Here is a 21003-nt window from a genome sequence, read left to right as displayed (position 1 = left end):
CTCTATTTTCAGCTCTAAACCATCTTAAGGCTCCCGGACGAAATGGACCCTCCTCAGAGAACTCAGTGGGGTATGAACTGAGTCCAGCAATTTTGTTGATGAAAAAGAAAACTTTGTCCTGAAAAGCATTTGTTTCATACCCTGCCCCCCCCCCCCCCCCCCCCCCAAAAAAAGAAGGAAAGAAAAAACTAAAGAAAAGATAATCGCTTTGAAGGATTACTGTTGGTTTTGCCATAAAATGTTTAATTTCAATCCATCACACAGCAGTCGGACCTGGCGGAGAGCACTCTGACACACCATCAAATCAATGAGCTTTTTCGTCTTCTTTCATATCAACTCTCCCCCTCGCTCTCCCTCAAGATGCAAGAGCAGGTGGCACTGGGGCCGATTTGCCATCCAAACAGTCCCTTCAGGATTTAATAAAATATTGGCACTGCAATTTTTGTGAGAGGAGTTTTCTTTGAAATGTCTGAAAAAACTGGCAGTTCAGAGAAAGGTAAGTCTGTCAGCTTGGCTTATGTGTCTGCGACTGATGGCTGCCATTGACTGCCAGTCCAGAGAATCTCAATTATTTATTTATAAAGAACAAATTTATTTTCTTACTGCTGTAAGTTTACGTCACTATTGTTTCCAACTCCTCTCTATATATTTAAAAAAAAAATCTTACTAGCTCTGCTGACATATTTTGAGGATAAACAGCTGCTTCCATGTTCGCCCCATGTGATTATCACACACGGCCAAGTAAAACAATTCCATTAGCTGTTTAGACAGTGACGGTGACCATGGGCATGTGGGATTAGGTCTTCACACTTAAACACATAAACATAACAACACACGTGTACACATACAGCACTAGTGGTCCAACACAAGGCACAAGGTCATGGCATTTTCATGTCAGGACAGGATGAAAATAGAAAGAGGGCCATGAGCTGGACAGACCGAGGCACAATGAGTCAGTGGGCTGATAACACAGACAGACTGACTCAGTGGGCTGGAAGCAGAAGGCGGTTTGTGGGAATGTGCGTGCATGTGTGTGTGCATGTTCTTTCAAGGGGGAGAAAATAGAGAGAGGAAGTCAGTGAGATGGTGTTCTCAGGTTTTCAGGGGCTTAGCTGCAGGTGGTGAACACCAGCCCTGCAGGTCCCTGTGGATGTCCGCAAACTATTGTTCATCCTCAAACACAAACTCGAATTAACTCGTAACCCTTTATACCAATTTGATGTATTCTCTCCTGCCCATTCTTACACAGCCACAGCTCCTCTGCTATTTTGCATGTATTTGGTTCTTACTCATCCCATCTGTTTCCATTCATAGATTGGATATAAAGTTGGACAACTCATCTCTACCTTTTCCCACTATCCAGAAATGAAGCTGAAATATCCCAATCTCGCAGATTTGGAGCCAGAATCTGCACACCAATCGTGAGTCAGTATCAGCTGTCAATCAAAGTTTCACCCTGTTTTTATCACATCAAATAACAAATTGAAACCAAACTTACTAGAAAAAATATCAGTGTGATAAGAACTAGCTGAAAAGACAGAAACAAACTTTGAGAAAGTATATTTGACGTGTACTTTGACTTTTTAGTTTGGCTCATATCCCATCTAATACCATGGAGGATGACCTATGACCTACACTGCAGCCAGCCACCAGGTAGCAATCAAGATGCTTTGGCTTCAGTCTTTCATAGCTGTCATTTCATATTTATATACAGACTATGTTTCCATTCATTTAAGTTTTAGTACTGCAAAGTAGAGGAAGAGATGTTTACAGAAAGTGGACTTTTTTCTACCAAATGATATCAGTAGGTACTGCACCGTTTTTACATTTGGGCTCAAATTTATTCTAAAAAAAATGTGTACAATCATATTCAGTTTGCTACAGAAATAAACAGAGTGGGCATCTCATCTGCATCTAACCAGCTTCTAATCGCTGAGATGCTGCACAGCCAAGGAGAGGAGGAGGAGTTGGCAGCGTTTGGTTTTCCTCAGGGAAACACTGTCCTCTTGTGGTAAACGTTTTGATATGGGTGATTGTATAGACCATAGGCCCTGTTGAATGTCAAGAGATTGATTTGTATGGAACAGTGAATCACTGGTAAACTATAAAAAAATATATGATTTATGTATCAGTCAACGATGACAACCAAGATGTAAGGCTGTCTTGATGCACCAGCTCCTTTCATCAAATAGCAGAAGAAAAAAAGAATTGAAAGACAAGTCAAGAAAAGATAAGGATGTGAGGATATTGTGCATTTTTCATTCTGGCAGTAAATCAAATTAAATCACCAAAACTAGCAATAAATGTATCATGAACAAATACTGTATGTGCAGCCAAAGCATGAACTACCATATTCCTTCAAACTACATCTGAGTTGTACCAATACACATCTGTCATTTCTCCTGTTTTAGTAATATCTACAAACCTGCAGCGCACATCTGCCAAAGGAAATCACTTGACTTTCTCACTGTTGTATTCTAAATTGTTTGAGATTAATTTTCATAGCTTTGCATTTTCAGTATAGAAACCATAGGACTTGGGACTGAGTGCCACACACAGCGTATGGCGGACTGTAACAAATCTCTAACTTTTTAAATATTATTCATCAATGCTTTGAGTACGGCAACTATACTGTGTTCACTCAAAATGTTCTGTGATGGAGGTAGAAATCTAAGAGCTGATTGGCTAATGGCTATCATATAATACCAAATCTATTTGGAAGGCTACAAACCACCAGGGGTGTGTGGGAAGATGTGATTTGTGGTTTTGGGTGAGCAGATCATTTAAAGACAAACACAAGCAGAACATGTATCTACTGACCTCAAGTGGTTGAAGCTCCAGCTCTGCAGCTGTGTTATTGTGTGTGTATTTTGTAGTATATTTTGTATGTAGTTTTCAAATTTCAATTGAATCAACACAAAATTATCCTATAATATAAGGCTGCATGTGATTTAATAACAGTGGAGTTTATGACCATATATACCATATTATACTTTCATAGTTACTATATAATGTTGAAACAATATTAAAATAATTGACAGTAAGAAACACAATTCAATTTTCACATGCATCATCACATGCTTAAAAGAAAAGCACATGCTTCAATTGTAACTCACTCATTTCTAAAAACAGTAAATTATATTAAAATCACTTTAACTTGTGATTAGATGTTCATTATAATATTTATCATGTATTTGTATGAATAATATGTTGATATCTAATATATAAAGGGGGTAAAAAAGCACAGTGTGTCAACAGTGGGTGAAATGTACCTCAGCAAGATGTCTTCTTCTTCTTCTTCTTCTGTCCATCAGGATAACAACACGAGCCACTTCCATTCGGTACATTTATTTCCACTCCACGTGTGGAAAACTCACTTAACTCAAACGAATGGTGAATACCGATCTATACGTTTGCGTTCTATGTCCCGGAAGTCCGCATTCGTCACTGTCCACTTCACGTTCCCCACAGCGGGAAAACTAGTTTCACTTCAGAGCTGACAACACGCAGGACGTGAGGTGAGTGAAATCCACACACACAAACACACACACGCGGAGACTGTTGTTACTGAACACACTCACTGTGTCACGCATTGTGTGTTTAACGCTGCAGGGTAGCATGGGGGCTAAACGCGTGTTAGCTAGGAAGCTGCTAGCATGAGTGTGTATCATTAGATTCAGGCTAACTACGCGGTCTTTAAATACTGATTTAGCTTAGCTTAGCTTGAAACACAGCAGGACCAACACAAACACTGAGCTCTATCACGCAGGTAGGTGTGTTATCACATCGAGAGTTTAGCTAATGTCCATTATTTATATTCACTAACTTCATGTGTCTGGTTGGAAGGACTGTCGTAAACAGCCAATCAAGACCAGGCTAATATCAGCCCAACAGCCAATCAAGACCAGGCTAATATCAGCCCAACAGCCAATCAAAACCAGGCTAATATCAGCCCAACAGCCAATCAAGACCAGGCTAATATCAGCCCAACAGCCAATCAAGACCAGGCTAATATCAGCCCAACAGCCAATCAAGACCAGGCTAATATCAGCCCAACAGCCAATCAAGACCAGGCTAATATTAGCCCAACAGCCAATCAAGACCAGGCTAATATCAGCCCAACAGCCAATCAAGACCAGGCTAATATCAGCCCAACAGCCAATCAAGACCAGGCTAATATCAGCCCAACAGCCAATCAAGACCAGGCTAATATTAGCCCAATACCAAAAGTGCTTCACCAAATTCATGGCAATAAAAACCTATGAATACATTTATAGGTAATATAATATAATATTTATAATCAAATATGATTAGCAAATAGTGGTGACCAATTCACTGATGCACAAACTAAAATCTTTTTGCGTCCTCTTTCCTCCTCCTAGTTAATGAAGTAGTTCATTTTAACTAAAACACCTTTTCATGTTGCTCATATAGTTAACTGTGTTATGATAAACCAAAATTATCTGAAAACAGTGTCCAAAGTTGAATAGTCCATGATTTTAAATACAGTATCTTTTCAATGACCACACAGGTGAAAGTATGTATTCTTTCTTTTGTATTGTTCTTTTCACAATGTTCTTGCACTGTTGCAGTATGGTAGTCTGTCCTGTTTTTGTCAATGCTGTTCATCAACTTCTTTCAGTCCCTTTCTCCTCTCAAAAAGTAAAAATGTCAAAGATAGACAAGATGAGCATCCTGGGGGTGAGGAGCTTTGGGATCGAGGATAAAGACAAACAAGTAATATCTTTCTTCACTCCTCTGACTGTGCTGGTTGGACCCAATGGAGCGGGGAAAACGGTACGAGAACATGTATTAAGAACTGTGAAGCTTGACCTGTGGTGAATGAACAAGAAAGTTGACAGTCTGCCTCTGAGATAACTCATGTGGGATTAAGCTGCCTGGACTGATTGTTTTATTTCCTACTTTTTCTGCAATAGCCTCAGACAAAAGTTGGAAAAATATATTTTAGGTCCTTGTATAATGTCACCCTCTTTTGTTTTCAGACTATAATTGAGTGCCTTAAGTATGCAACATGTGGGGAACTTCCCCCTGGATCTAAAGGAGGGGCTTTTGTTCATGATCCAAAGGTGAGTACACTCTCCTACTTAATTAAGTCATTTTATTTTTTTTAGAGAAATGTTTAAATATTCAGTTTGTCTAAATACTAATGTACATCCATACCTTATCCCTTTATTTTCATAAATGTCTCATTCACCTGTTCTTTAATGGTTTAAGAACTGCCTGGAACTATTTAATCTACCAGAGCTTTATATTTAGGTCTCTGTCACATGAGAACTACACAGGCTATCCTCGTTTAAGTTACTGTCTACTGTCTATACGGATCCCCAGGATGCCCATGAGACAGATGTGCGAGCACAGATTCGCCTTTTATTCTCGGATGTAAATGGAGAGAAAGTGACCATCCATCGCTCCATGTCGTGCACTCAGAAGGCAAAGAACTACTCCTTTAAAAGCTTAGAGCAAGTTATCACTAGAATAAAGTAGGTCACACTCTCAAGTTTCTGTTTTTGATCAATATTGAAAAACATACAAATGATTTTGAAGAGAAATTAAGATTATATCACTGGCATGTCCCCCTTATTATCATTCATCCAGAGACGGTGAGAAGGTGAGCTTGTCGTCTAAGTGCGGTGAACTGGACCGGGAGATGATTTCTGCCTTGGGTGTGTCAAAGCCTGTACTGAATAATGTCATCTTCTGTCACCAAGAAGAGTCTAACTGGCCGCTTTGCGAGGGCAAGGCACTTAAAGACAAGTTTGACTCCATCTTTGCTGCGACAAAGTAAAGTCAACTCATTCTTACATTTTTTTTATTTTTCCATAATAGCTAAAGTGAATCTAAAGCAAACATACCAAAGTGAAAGTATGCAAACACCATGCAGATATGCATTAATATCTTTTCCTCTTGTTCCCAGGTATATCAAAGCTCTGGAGACGATGCGCCAGCTGCGTCTAGCACAGAACCACACGGTCAAGGAGTGTCAGGTTGAGCTGCGTTATCTGAAGCAGAACAAGGAGAAAGCCCAGCAGATTAGAGAGACCGTGGACACCAAGGAGGCTCAGCTGACGGCCTCTAAAGACAAAGTAGAGAAGATAGAGAGCCAGATCGATCCACTTGAGGTGGGTTGCATGTTTGAGTGTGTGTGTTGAACTTTATGCAGTGGTGTGCAAAACCTTTAGGCACTATACAGCAACAACTCTCGTACCTCAAAATGTCAGGCAGGAGAATTTCTCAGTGTCCTCTGTTCCTCCATGTGATCATCTTTTGCACAATTCTGAACATAATTCTTTAGGACTCTGGCTGTATGTACGCCATCATGCTGTATGAATATATATTTATGAAAATTGGACAAAACTAAAACAAAGATTCTAATATGTAGGATTTTTGTCCATTAAATGAATACGTTTTTGCATCACTACATCTTAGTAGGCATGAGATTATGCTGTGCGGTACACTGGGTGGTGGGCATGACTAAAGTATCAGTAAGTTTTGTAATCATTTTCAGAATCGAATGATGGACATTGACACAAAATTTGGGAAAGTGATGAAGCTGGACAACGACATCAAGGCTTTAGAGAGCAGGAAGAAACAAATGGAGGCGGACAACCAGGAGCTGGAGGATACAATGGAACAGGTAACAGAATAATATGTAATATATATGTGTATATGTTTGTACATCTAAACAAGCATTGTGTTTATTTGTATCAGTTGATGGAAAGAAATAAGAAATTAGCTGGTTCGGCCAGCAGAATCACTGCTCACCTCTCCACTGACTGTAGAGAAACCTGACAAGTATGTATGAAGGATGTGTGATGATGAGGTTGGAATGAGGAAAACTCAAGTTCACTCAAATCAAGTCTCTCTGCCTGAGGGTTTAGTGAACCAAACACCTGCTAAACAGTGCTCCAGACTCCGATCAGTTTGAAGTGTTATGACCATAAATGTGAAACTAAGAGAAAACCTGCAGATGGTGAATGAGGTTGTTTTGATTCACCCAGTTCATCATTGGCCTGTAATATCACAAAATGTGTTTTTAGATCTGATGGATGTTTCTGCCCCTCATCCTACCAAGCATGATGATTTTAACCAGACCATATTTAAATATGTGTTTGTGCATATAATTTAATAATGGAAAGCCCCCTGGTGAAGTGCGACCTCTGGCCCTTACAATTCTCTCAGCTGTGCTCGATGTTCTTCAGAGCCTCTCTAAGCCAGTGAACTGTGTATGCGGCAGGTGTTTCAGGGCTCAGACGAGCAGCTGCAGGAAATGTATCAGAACCACCAGAGGACGGTGAAGGAGAAGGAACGGCGGCTCACAGACTGCCAGAAGGAGCTGGAGAGAGCTGGCCGAGAGTGCCTGCGACTAAACCGAGTCAAGGCTGATCTCCTGGTAGAACAAGGTACACACATATATGCACACGTTTAACAGTCTGTGCAACAGGGGCAACTCATGTATATTTTAATTTAAAAAATGTTTGTGATAGACAGCAGGATGAATTCGCTGCTGAAATCCTTCTTCTTCTTTGCCAGGTCGTCTTCAGCTGGAGGCTGACCGGCACACTCAAAACATCAGGAACCGTGACACTCAGGTGAGAGAGAAAAAAATACTTCCACACACCTGTACTGCAGCACCGCACACACTCTTTGTTGTTTGCTTCCATTTTGGCAACATCAGGCTTATGTTCCCGTTGAAGTTAGATGCAGTTCTTAGAAGTCACCTTTGACAGAATTGTCTCCATTGATAAAGAGTATATTTTGGATTTTAATGACACTACTATCTCTGCCTCAGGTTCGCTCTTTGTCATCCTATCTGGAAATGGAGGGATACGACCGACCGCCCTTCACCACTCTTCAGCTTGAGAGTTTTCACCGTCACACCACTCAGAGATTGGAGCAGGAAAAAGAGACAGCCAGTCAGGTTTTGGTAAGAAATTCTTCGTTTGATGTGACAACATGCTGTTCATAATATTTTATACCACAAACATGATTTACAGCAAATATAATGTTATGATGAAATTATAATAATTGTGGATAAGATAAAGTCACAATAGGTGATAGTGTGCTTTTATTTTTCCAAGTGTATAATTTAATGCTTCCAAACAGCAGTGTTATTTTACAGTCAAGTCATTCAGACAATGACTTCAAGTGTTTCTCCAGATTGTATTGCCCTAATTTCTACTCACTTTTGCCACTCAGACGGACCTGCAAGAAAAAGAGCAGCAGAAGCAACAGTCCATTGATGAAATGAGGGACAAGAAGACTGGCCTGGACAGAACTGTGGAGCTGAAGAGAGACCTGCAGGCAAAGAAGCAGCAGGAACTGAGGAACATCCGAGCAGAGCTGCAGAGGCTGGAGGATTCGTCCACTCGCCTGCAAGAACTGGAGAATGAATTGGCTAAAGCAGTGAGTATACAAACAATGGATGTGACAAGTTAGTCTACATTAAGTAACTTCCCACCCCCGCCTCTTTTCGACAAATCAGTCTGTAAAATCCTTTAATAATGATCTGTTGTTATATGTACATAAGTGTAAGCTTTTTATATGCATTTCTCATTGTATCATCGATGGATTATTAATATTTTTTTCCTCATATTAGGTTTTTTACAATATTACTCTCATGAAATGTTTTGACATATTTGATTTGTGATATACAAGTCATTTCTAACATATGGTATCTATCCATCATTAAAGTGTGGGTGTGTGTTTTCCTCCTCAGGAGCGCGAGCTGCAGAGTGCAGTGCAGAGTTCCAATGTCGAGGAGCTCAAGGTCGAGGTTGTGGAGCTCCAGAGAGAAAAGGCTGAGCTTGATCGTGCACAGAGAAGGCTCGACCAAGAAATGGAGACACTCAACACCCACACCTCAACACGCACGCAAATGGAGATGCTGAAAAAAGACAAGGTATGGTGCAGAAGATTCATCTCCTGCCTGTTCTTAGATCAGCAAGTGATACAGAACATCAGAAACACAAACCGCTCTTTTATACCTGTCACTTGCTATTCCCTCAAGTAAATATTGAGTGACCCTCTGTGGTAATTTATCCTTGTTTGTTCATCTACTCTCTCTGTACGTCTTTTCCCCTTCATCTTTCTCCTTCTTTCCTATTGGCTTCTGTCATCATTCCTTTTTCCACTGACTCTCCTTGTTGTTCTCCTCGTTCTTTCAGACAGAAAAGGAGGACCAGGTGCGTAAGATCAAGTCTCGTCACAGCGAGGATCTGGTGTCGTTGCTGGGTCACTTTCCCAACAAGAAGGAACTGGAAGACTGGATCTATGCCAAGTCAAAGGAAATCAACAGCACAAGGGACAGACTCGCCAGACTGAAGTGAGATTTATCTGCACAACAAAGAGAAAGTCCTTCAAAAATGATCTCTCTGCAACACTGACAAATGTGGTCTTTTGATTTTGATTTTTCTCAGTAAGGACCTGGCATCAAGTGAGCAGAATAAAAGCCACATTGCTTCTGAGCTGCGTAAGAAGGAGCAGCAGTTGTCCAGCGATGAAGAGAAGTTCTTCAACGTGTGTGGCAGTCAGGATCTGGAGCAGGACCTGGGCAAACTGCAGGATGATCTGGAGAAGATATCCAAACAGAGAGGTGAATGTTTCAACAATAAAATTCAAGGTTTCTGAGCTGATGACATTTTGTCATCCCAGACAATTCCAGATTTTGTTAATGCTTCCCTGCAGTAAACATTTAGTTAAATTCCCAGTGCCAATCACTATATTTCATGATGAGAAAATATAGTGACTACAACATCTAGTGACTCAGACAAAACTTTGTATTTAAGGTTCAGAGTCAGTTGCTTTTCTAAGATTGTCACAGATTGACATTTGAGAATGTGTGAATTACATGTATGTGACACTACATCTGACAGTGTAACATTACAGACACAACCAGAATCCTGTTTTAACCTTGTATTGGCATGCTATTGTACCTCGTGTCAGTATTTGTTCAGTCAATCTTAGTATTTGCAGTAAAACAACCAGGGGGCGGATTTCTGGCCTAACATGTTGCCACCTGGTTCAGCTTGAATTCTAGTGGTCGCCATATACATAGAATTGGTACAAAATATGTGTTATATATTTTTTTCTGTTTCCCCTCTTGTCTTTGTATAGCCATGCTAGCTGGAGCCACAGCGGTGTACACACAGTTCATCAGCCAGCTGACAGAGGAGAGGGAGCCCTGCTGTCCTGTGTGCCAGCGGACTTTCCCATCAGAGCCCGATCTGCAGGAGGTTATCAGTGACATGCAGTCCAAACTACGCCTGGTGCCAGACAAGCTGAAAAACACTGAGCAGGACCTGAAGAGGAAGGAGAGGAAGAAAGATGAGATGATGTCTCTCAGGCCTGTCAGGTAGTGTAACAAGTGCACAAGGACAGCAGGACAAATGCTGCAATTTGTGCTGTCATCATTATCTCTATGATGGCAAGATTTTCAATATGTCTTCAAGTTTGGCCATTCATTGCAATTAATTTATTTACTAATATGTTAAATGTAAGAAAATAGTTAAATATAAAAAAAAACAATACACATTTCCAATAGCCCTACCAAAGCAAAAGCATCCTATGGGTGGGATAGTGTATTTGAAAAGTTAAAAAGATCAATTCAACCAAAAAAACTCTGGAGAGTCAAGAGCCTGTTTTATGACATTTACTCCACAAGATGGAGCTAAATTCTCATATAACTGATGGTTTTATCCTTGGAGCTCTACTTACATTTCATGACATGGACAGAACCAAGCAGCCATTCTTAGTCTCTCTCACTTGTATTTTAAATGTGAAAGTTTTATATCCCAACTTTCAGCATGACAGAAATATTCAGGAGAATTTCTTGTATTGACAAGCTAGTTCAGTTGACAAACCTTCTTGAAAATGCCAGACACCAAATAAAACCTTTAGTATATGGCCTGCTCAAGTGCACAACTTATTTTATCTTTGGCATAATACAAAGCAAAATGCCATATAAACCCGTCAGAAAAGAAAACGTGAGGACTAAAGTGTTCAGGAATACCCCTCATAAATCTGCTACTTGACTAGCTGTATTTATAAGGAGTAAGGCTGTATGCATTGTAGTTACATACGAAGGTGCAGTAAGTGTGTTGCAGGACAACAGTGAATTTTTACATGTCACAACATATCGGATGTACGACAGAACTGTGATTGTTGAGCATGGAGAGGTCTCTGATGCTGGTAGAGATTATTTCGAGTGGATTTAACATGAAATATGTCAAATAAAGGCTCATGTTACAATGATCTTACTCTTATCTTTCATAGTCATTCATGAAACAAAATAGAGACTTCACACAACTGCTTTTATCAGAGTGACTACTTTACTCTCAATGCTCAAAGTATGTCTTTTGTCTCTTTCCTTAACCCAGGCAGTCCATCGTACAGTTTCGGGAGAAGGAGTTGCCTGAGTTGAGAAACCGTCTGCAGACTGTGAACAGAGAAATCGAGAGGCTGAAGGGAGACTTGGAGGAGCAGGAGACGCTACTTGGTACCCTGATGTCTGAGGAGGAAACTGCCAAGGCATGCCTTCAGGACATATCGCTCATGGACAGATACCTGGTACCATACTTCCGTTGCAGTCTTTATTCACCCCCTCTGTACAACTTGTTTACTAGGATCTATGTTTGTCAATTTTGTAAATTGGAAATAACAGCATCAAAAAAGAAAAAATTTAATTGGCACTTGAGATGTGACACATCACTTCTAAGATATTATAAAGTCCTGGAAATGTATGTACATCTCTCTCTTATACATGTTCCCATTCTGTCTGTCTCCACCTTATATTTACTTATTTTTCCTTTCCAGATTGACCTTAAAGAGGTGGAGAGGAAAATAGCTCAACATGGTGCCAAACTCCAGGGTGTAGACCTGACCAGGACCATCCAGCAAGTTAGTCAGGAGAAACAAGAAACTCAGCACAGGCTAGACACCAGTAAGATGATATTACACAGTTTTGGCATCACTAATGGTTGTTTATTCTTGAATAGAGACACAGGCCTCTCACATGTGACAAACCATGAAGTCAATTTAAACTTATCATGTTACCATCGCCTCTGAAGTAGTAAGAAGGACAAGACTCACTCAAAAACTTCAGAGTAGAACATTTGCACTGTTGTTTGACTGTTCAATAAGTCCAGGTCACAGAAGCCTTTGACTACACTTAGCATATGTTTCTTTTAAAGTTGCTTTAAATACAAGTCTCAACAACTATTAACCTCTCATTCATCCTGCAACATCATTTGCTGCCTTCACATCAGGAGCATTGAACAAATGTCTTTGTCTTGGACCATTTGTTTCCCTGCAGCCTCCAGCAAGATGGAGCTGAAACGTAAACTGATCCAGGACCAGCAGGATCAGATTCAGATGCTGAAAAGTTCTGTGAATGAAACAAGAGCAGTGAAGCTCCAGCTGAGCAGCGATATGCAGAAACAGCAGCAGCTGGAGGAGCAGAGTGTCGAGTTCACCACCGAGATAAAGGACTTGACCAGGGACATCAGGGTACTTCTTTGTTTCTTCGACTAAGAAATTGATGTAAAACTATAGGTGCTTTTGGATTCCTGCATTTTACACAGAAATGTACATGACTTTTGGCTAGTAGTGATACGGACATTTAGATATACACAAAAACTAATGCTGTGGTGCTGTTGGAGAAGAAAGTCTGCTATCTATTTATAAGCCACCCTGTCCCGATTTTCTTTCCCACCAGGAAGCAAAGGAACAGCTCTCCCCTCTGTCTGCTGCTCTAGAGAAGCTGCAGCAGGAAAAGCAGGAACTGATGGAGCGCAAGAAACAGAGACAGGAAGAAGGGCAGGAGAAGGTGGACATATTCTCACTATCGCTCTTATTTTGTCCTGTATTGGAAACTGCTGAAAGTCGACAAGACTAGCTCAAGTAGCTGCTTCACTCACATAGGCCTGGGAAAGATGGATTGTATTGTCCTTTGCTTGTTATCTCTTTCCTCATGATCAGTTAATGTTCAGCCTTTTTCTGTCTGAGAGAGTCTTTGCTCAGTTTAAAAAACAGGTCACATTGTCTGTAATGATGTAATTCAAGGGTAAGGTTGGATTAAAAGAAATTTGATTTTCTAACCCTTTGTCATTGATAGATCAATGCCATTAAAGACAGAGTGAAGGTGATCACCACCTTGGAAAGAGACATCACCAAATACGTTGATGAAGGCAAAAATGAATACAAAGAGGTAATATTCATATTGTTGCTTTTCCGTATCATTTTGTGAGGACATTGAATAAATACATTCACCATAAAAGATAAATGTTTGCCATCTTCATTTACCTTGAACCCCCCAGTCTTCACTTTCTTTCAAATAACTTTGTCATTGTTACCTTTGATATTAGTTGTAAAGGCTTTTGTTTTCTTGTCTCAGCAAAAAGAGTCTGAACTTCAAGAAACCAACTCTCAGCTGCATGATGCTGAGAAGCAAAAAGAGAAGATCAGTAAGGAGATGGGAAACATCCGTCAGGACATAGACACTCAAAAGGTACAGCCTCCTGAGTTGTTTTTCTCCCTGTGACTCTTCCTCTACTTTTCAAATAAAGTTGTAAATTCAGTCCATGATTGTAACTCAGTAGATTTTTAAAGTTTTAATATTTCTTAGGTTAAGGAGCGCTGGCTGCAGGACAACCTGACCTTGAGGAAGCGTGTGGAGGAATTGAAAGACGTTGTGGCCAAACATGAGGCTCTTACGAAAGACATGGGCAACATGCAAGTCATGCAGCTCCGCCAGTAAGCACAACACTACTATAAATCATCTTTTAGTTTAAGGAAAATGAAAGAGTGATTAAAGGGAACCAAACTATACAGAATACCTGTTCAAAACAACGTCGACCTCTTTTACATCAGCACACTGTCGCTTAATTGTATAACTTTTGGGTTTTGATCTTTGGAGACAATCAAATAAAATCATGGTTAAGTGTTGTGGTAGAATTTATTCAGAATGTTTTCACCTTGTCTCTCTCTGTGGTTGTCCAGAGAACGACATGAAGCAGAACGCAAACTGGAAGACCTGAAGAAAAACCGAAGTATTGCACTGGGACGCCAGAAAGGCTTTGAGGAGGAGATACTGCATTACAAGTGAGAAATACAGATATGGTTCTTCCAGGAGGTATTCAGAGCCCTTCACTTCTTTCATTTTTTCATTGGAGAACTCAAAACTGACGTTAATGTTCTTGCTATGACATTTTCACTCAGGTGCCTCTTCAGTCTCTTTCTTATTATGATCATCTCGGAAACATTTATACATCTTGATTGGAGTCCACCTGAGGTGAATGCAGTTGACTTGATATCATATTTAAGGCACACACATCGGTCTGTGGTCTTACATCATACAATGCAAAACTTTGAGGTAGAAGATCTCTGGTTGATCTGTCAGGCCTCAACTGTAGGCGCTGAGACAGTGAAGTGGCTTTGGGACAACTCTGTACTGTTAAGAGTCTGAATCATTTTTCAGTTTATAATTTTAATACATTTGTACAACATTTTTTTGATTCTGGTCTTGCTTTTACATTTAAGGGTATTGAGTGGTGGGGATTTTAGCATGAGGCTGAAAAGAAGTGATTGTGTCTGAATACTTTCTGAATGCTTATGTTGTTTGTTCAATTCGGTATCAAAGGCAAATTTAATGTGTCATTGCACCTCTAGTGTTGAGAAGTTAAAATATTTACCCAGCGAGTTGCCTTGATTAATTAGAGAAGAACAAAAACTCATACAATTGTTGTTTCACTGCTTTTTTATTTTGACTTTAACTTGCTCTTTGAATTGATCGCTTGCAGAAAAGAGCTGCGGGAGGATCAGTACGACAAAGCTGATGAGCGCTACAAAAACAAGATGATCATAATGAGGACCACAGAGCTGGTCATTAAAGACCTGGATATCTACTACAAGGCCCTCGATCAGTGAGTGTAACACTAACTTGAACTTATATGTGTCTTCTGAGGTTACAAACACTAATCAGTTACTAAGAAAGAGCTTTAGGTCTCCAGAGGAAGACGTCAGAAACAATTGCTTATCTATCGTGTGGGAATGTATATGACACACACTGATATATGGTGAATCTGATCTGAATGAATGTGAAACACATTTGCTATACATGGGGATTTTTTGCAAATATTGTTTATTAATATCATAAAAGCAGAGAAAAGAGTATATTAATTATACTTAAACCTAAATATGCCCTTTTTTTTATCAAGATCCATGAATGATTTCCTGGGAAATTGGTGAAAATGTCCCAAAATACACCTGATTCTTGCAGTGTGAAAGAAAATGGGTCCCAGTCTTAAATTTTGATGAGTCCTTTCTTGGCCCATGTCCCATCCCTCCACCAAGTTGTTAATGTAAATGAAAAACAAGATAAAAGAACATTATTCTTATATAAAAGTGACAGAGCAGAGCGCTCATTAAAAAGCAACTTTCATTAGGTAGGTTTGAAGTGTTTTCCAAAAGTGTGTCTGGTGCTCACAATGGTGGGATTGTTAAGATATACTGTAGTTCCAACCTCAGTGCAAGTCATCTTTTTCTTCCCCTGGACATAAGATCATTAAATCTACCACAAACTTTCAGATTGTTAGCTGCAAAGTCCTGAGTTTCAAGAGTGATGTCGATTCCTTTGTTACTACGTGGCCTCGGGGGTGTTTGGAGGCCTTTAACCTCGCATGGACCTCCTTAAGTGTGCAAACCTTTCTTGTGGTGAACAAATCTCAAGCACATTCGCCCACTGAAGGCAAAACAAAGCATTTACAAGATATGTTTCGTCAGTAGTTGGGTTTCCTGTGTGTTAATGTCTTCTCTGTCAGACACGTATACATTCATCATGACTTTTAACTAAGATTAATCTTTGCTAACATTATTATGTATAGAGTATAAAATGTTATTGGCGTGTCATTTTTGTAGCTGTAGAAAATAATACAATACAAGATGCTAAGTTACAATGAAAAGAAGAAAACAGTAGGAAACAGTTAAGAAGCAAACAAGAAATAATTTAAAAGCAACTTGAAGATCACACAGTAAAAGTAAATAAATAAATAAATAAAATAAACCATTTTGAAATGTACGGTAAGGTCAGAACTAGGCGACTTGTAAGAATGTCTTTAAGAGAGATTTGAAAGAGAATAAGGAGTTTGTCAGGTGGATCTCCTCAAAATAAAATGCCTGTATACCTCTGGTCCTCAGCCGGGGCTGGAATGGAGAGTAGGGCCTTTGCTGAGGGCTTCCGGTAACATATCAAAAGATCCACATGTCAACAATAAAATCTTGAAACAGATGTTTAAGACAGTAATGTTGAGAGGGACTTTGTTGAGGATTATTTGCCCCTGCACCAAATTAAACACACTCACACAGCAGATATGATTGATTTTTTTCAATCATATCATTTCCATCAAGACCCAAGCCTTTGCAAAATTTCATGGAAATCTGTTCCATTATCGCATAATCCTGCTGACAAACAAACTAACAGATAACAATTTGCTTTTGGATACGAGGATACATGTGACAGCATGAAGTGAGGATGAAGAGCTTTAGTGAGGAAGTGTGAGCTCAGATATCATCTGAGGAGAGAGAGAATCATCATTTACCCATATATGTGGGTTATTTAAGGCATCCGTGTCAGCAGCGTTATCAAGATTAAAAGCAGACCTACGCAGCTTTCCAGCAAACCAGATATCCAGGCCACAGTTTCTGTGTGAATAATACAGAAGATGGTTTCATGGCGACACATTGTAGTTTCATTAATATAAAAAATACCTTTGTTACTCATTCCTAAACAAGTTGCTGTGTTCCTAATAGATAAAAACCCTCACGATGTTATTGTCACGTACCTTTTGAGCGTGCTGAATAATAGCTATAACTGATTGTGTGTTTTCTTATTCTTTTTTTTATATTCTTTTATAGTGACTTTCAATGGTATTTTAAAAATAGTCATATTTATTGTCAAATAAATGGCTGTAGGCAAAAATTTGATTTTTAAATACAATTAAAATAAAAACCAAGCTCAATATACATGGTCATGTAATGCATTTATATTTTGAAGTAACTATAGTGACTTTCCAAAAATGTTAACAAAAAGGGAGATACACATATTTGATGTAAAAATGAAAACACTTTCAAGTTCAAGCTCAAGTGTTTGAATTAAAAGTATTTTAAACATGCTACTTGGTTACTGGGTCGGAGAAGACCCTGTAGGTTTGTAAACTAAATCTTGTCTCACTGTATCAGTCTGATGATCAGTAGTAACAACTAAATGTACTCTGTCACAGGTCGTTTGTTTTTGTAGATCATATCAGTTGAAGTAGTTTTTATGCAGCATCACTTACACTCCATGATATGCTTTTCTTTATATATTTTATGCATTCATGCATATTTCCATACAATTCTCTTTATTGTTAAGCCACCCTTAATAAAAATGGGTTCCACTTGACCCTCATCACCTTCTAAGCTCAGCAGAAGTATTCTTTTACAAATGTGGTACATTAACAGATGGCACAGGCACACAGCACTATGTACCAAAAGGCTGAATTGGTTCACATTGGAAGTTGTCAGTACATCTCTCCTTCAGCCTGTATGTTAACTGTTTTGAGAGCACGACATCAAAATGGACCATTCTGTAACCCTGCTGTTACCTCACACCCTCATATTATGTTTTCATTTTTTACTATAACACTGAACTGACAGAGCATCAAAAGAAAAAACACTATAAAGTCACATAATATAGTTTAAGGCCTTATCAGTTATGCAATGTCATTCAGATATAACCAGGTCATATCTTTTCCTGATACCTTGAAATCCAATGACCTTGTAATAAGTCCTTAGCCATTACTTGGTTTTGATGCATCAGCATCATGCATGTCAATTAGAACAGATGCATGGATAAGGACTGTTCTGCTCCCTCTTTCTTTACTTCCTCTGTACATGATTCATTTGGTATTTACAAAAACCACATAATGGTTTTCTTGTTAGTTTGATAGATAATACAAAAAAAATTGCTTCTTGGTATGCAGGAAAGCAGCATCCAGTAACATTGATGTATCGATATGTTATCATTGTCAAGCTTCCGTTTAAGTTGGATTTTGCTTGTTACAAAGAGAAAATGCTATCACTTTTATTTTGTAACCAAATGATCGGAGAAGATATGTTTGCACACTGTTGTATATTGTGCATATGTTCACTTTTAAACCAACTGCAAGTTTATACCAAATACCGAAATGCAACAAAGATCATGTCAACATTTATTGCACCAGGACTCATAATCAACTGACACTGATATTTTATATTTATTCTAAGCTGATATGGTCTAAAGTATATAAACAAGCACAAAAAAATTCATTTTGTGCCCATTGTGATGACTTGACTTTTTCTATCATTAAAACGTTTTACTCTGTTTGATTTCCAATTTGATATTTACAACACACAATCATATGCTTTTTGTCTAGTTCACTTTTGGATTTATGTATTTGTTTCCTTAGAACGATCATGAAATTCCACAGCATGAAGATGGACGAGATCAACAAGATTATCAGAGACCTATGGCGCAGCACCTACAGGGGTCAAGGTGCATCCTATTTATTTAAATGATTTGTATAAATGTTGTCCACCCTCATCCCCTCTGTCAGAGTGTCACCTCTCCCTCTTGCCCTCCAGATATCGAATACGTGGAGATCAGGTCTGATGTGGATGAGAACTCATCTGCTGGAGTGAAGCGGAGGGTTTACAACTACAGAGTAGTGATGGTGAAAGGAGACACAGCTTTGGACATGAGAGGACGCTGCAGTGCTGGTCAAAAGGTGCCACATTAATGTTGTGTAGTAAAATTGCAGTGTCTCCCAGTAAACTATGATGTAATCAAGTACAGTAAAAACCAGATTCATTTTTTTTTCCCATGGGTGCCTGTTCAGGTGTTGGCGTCCCTGATCATCCGTTTAGCCTTAGCAGAGACCTTTTGTCTAAACTGTGGGATCCTGGCTCTGGATGAACCCACCACCAACCTGGACCGGGAGAACATCGAGTCACTGGCACACGCCCTCGTAGAGTCAGTACACACACACACATGCACACACACACACACATGCACATGCACACACACACACACACACACACACACATGCACACAGTTTGTACCTCCTATTTCACATGATGCATTACCAATTATTAACTTTGACATATCCACATGCCATAGCCCGAAGTCTTACTTAAAACCAACAACAATCCCTTTAAAGGGATAGTTCACAGAAAAATGAAGATTCACTCATTATCTACCCACCAGTACACCGATGGAGCGGTGGATGAAGTGTTTGAGTCCTCAATACACTTTTGGAGTCTCAGGGGTAAACAGACAAACATTCACGCCATGGTTTCAGCCTAAAAGTCCTCTGATATCCTCCTCAGGTTCTGTTGTCTTATTACCTGAAGAAGGGCTCCCTTTGGCGTGTTTTGTGGACTCAAACACTTCACCCACCTCTCCATGGTGGTTACAAAATAGGTGTGATGTGAAAGCCAGCAAGTACAAATTAAACACACGCAGAGATTATTTAATAAACCTCAGAGAGATCTGTTTCCAGTCATGGCTTCATGTACGGATCAATAAATTAGACATGAACAAGGAGCGCTGACAGAGTGCTGTCTTCATTCTGAACATGGCCTTGTTGCTTTGAGGTGGTGATGTAATGAAAACAGCATGAAATGTCATCTCTTCATCTTCTCTCGGTCACTCTCCCCAGAATCATTAAGAGTCGCTCTCGCCAGCGTAACTTCCAGTTGCTGATCATAACCCACGACGAGGACTTTGTGGAGCTGCTGGGACGGTCCAGCTACATTGAACACTTCTACCGCATCCGTAAGAACCAGGACCAGAACTCGGAAATCACAAAGTGCAGCATCACGTCCCTCTCATCGTATCTCCACTGAGCAGAAACCTGACTCTTTCAACGTAGTTGGAAACAGTAATCCTGCATCTTCTGTGTTGGACAAGGTCATATTCATTTCATTGAGTTCATTTCAGAAGGGTTTTTGAAGCATGAAGAAAGTTTTAAGTCACTCCATCCTAAATTAACTTGAAAGTTAATTGGTCTTCAAATTATTTAACCTCCACAAACTAAAGACACTAGCGAAACATCCATAGTCCAACGTGTGAGACTTATAATCTGCATCACAACTTTGTTTAATTACTCTCCTTCACATAAAGGCCATTCTCTGTCCTGTTGTTTTCTCTATTCAGCTGGAAGGACATTTAAAGAATCGTACAATGTTAATAATGTTCCTTTTTAATGAAAAAGTAAAAGGTGAAATTCTTACAAAAATCTGTTGATTCTAGTTCCTTCTGAACGTACCCTGTGATCCGTCTCTTGCTTCGTGCCCCTTCAGTTGATGCAAATCAAAAACATTTAACAAACTCACACTAAAAGTTAAAATCTTCTGATGTAATTACACTAAAATAACCTGAGTCAAAAAGCTAGTGTGTGTAAATCTGTTCATAAATCAAGTGTAAAAACTTGATGTTGAAGTTTCCATTTATATTTCACTTTCACTTGTTTGTCACTTTGTGAGCTTCATAATGTTCTGTCATTAAATTCCTTGTGAAGGACATAAGCTGTTCTATACGTTGCTGTTATTTTTTTTGACACTTCAGAGAAAAGTAGCTCAGTTTAGATGAAGTTGCTCATTAACCACCAAATCTTATCTCAGCGCAACTATCTGAGGGAAAGCACACGTAGCAAAGGCGTGGGCAAAGCAAGTATAAATCTTAGTTTGGAGTCGAGATGTCAGAATGAGCTGCAAGTCTGACAATAGATCCATCACTTCGAGAGCATCTTCGATCAGTTTCCTCTGGAAGTCGACAGCTAACGAGCATCATGAAGATGACAATGGTTCTGCTGGTGTCCAGTCTGGCTCTGCTGGTCAGCCCTGCTCACATTGACATACGCAATAAGATTATTGATTTGATTTCAAAGATTCCAGAGAAAAAGCCTGAGG

General features: G+C 39.5%; 1 protein-coding gene and 1 long non-coding RNA gene across 3 annotated transcripts in view; one reads left to right on the top strand and one right to left on the bottom strand.

Annotated features, from left to right (window-relative positions):
* Positions 1–3396, bottom strand: part of LOC109635768 (uncharacterized) — a 29165-nt gene extending 25769 nt beyond the window's left edge. The window contains exon 1 of the long non-coding RNA XR_011238659.1: positions 3273–3396. This is a non-coding gene — a long non-coding RNA (uncharacterized lncRNA). The remainder of the gene's footprint in view (positions 1–3272) is intronic.
* Positions 3395–20625, top strand: rad50 (RAD50 homolog, double strand break repair protein). Of its 2 annotated transcripts, none has more exons than XM_069510469.1 (28): positions 3395–3518; positions 4664–4797; positions 5004–5087; positions 5350–5501; positions 5617–5802; positions 5936–6140; positions 6527–6655; positions 7256–7421; positions 7552–7610; positions 7811–7945; positions 8218–8424; positions 8738–8920; positions 9186–9343; positions 9438–9613; positions 10135–10372; positions 11397–11586; positions 11833–11959; positions 12332–12525; positions 12734–12844; positions 13133–13225; positions 13412–13525; positions 13643–13770; positions 14017–14118; positions 14817–14939; positions 18501–18586; positions 18676–18818; positions 18930–19063; positions 19752–20625. In XM_069510469.1, exons 2-28 carry the CDS (start codon positions 4669–4671, stop codon positions 19936–19938), a joined length of 3939 nt encoding a protein of 1312 aa, XP_069366570.1. In that variant the 5' UTR covers positions 3395–3518; positions 4664–4668; the 3' UTR covers positions 19939–20625. The 2 variants fall into 2 exon arrangements, with proteins under 2 accessions (XP_069366570.1, XP_069366571.1); XM_069510470.1 differs by having other exon boundaries at positions 3454–3518; positions 4643–4797.
* The last annotated feature ends 378 nt before the right edge of the window (positions 20626–21003 follow it).

The sequence above is a fragment of the Paralichthys olivaceus genome, chromosome 15 (genome assembly GCF_024713975.1).
Source record: "Paralichthys olivaceus isolate ysfri-2021 chromosome 15, ASM2471397v2, whole genome shotgun sequence".
Lineage (NCBI taxonomy): Eukaryota > Metazoa > Chordata > Actinopteri > Pleuronectiformes > Paralichthyidae > Paralichthys > Paralichthys olivaceus.
Note: the sequence above shows the minus strand (reverse complement) of the source record. Positions and strands in the feature narration are given on the sequence as shown.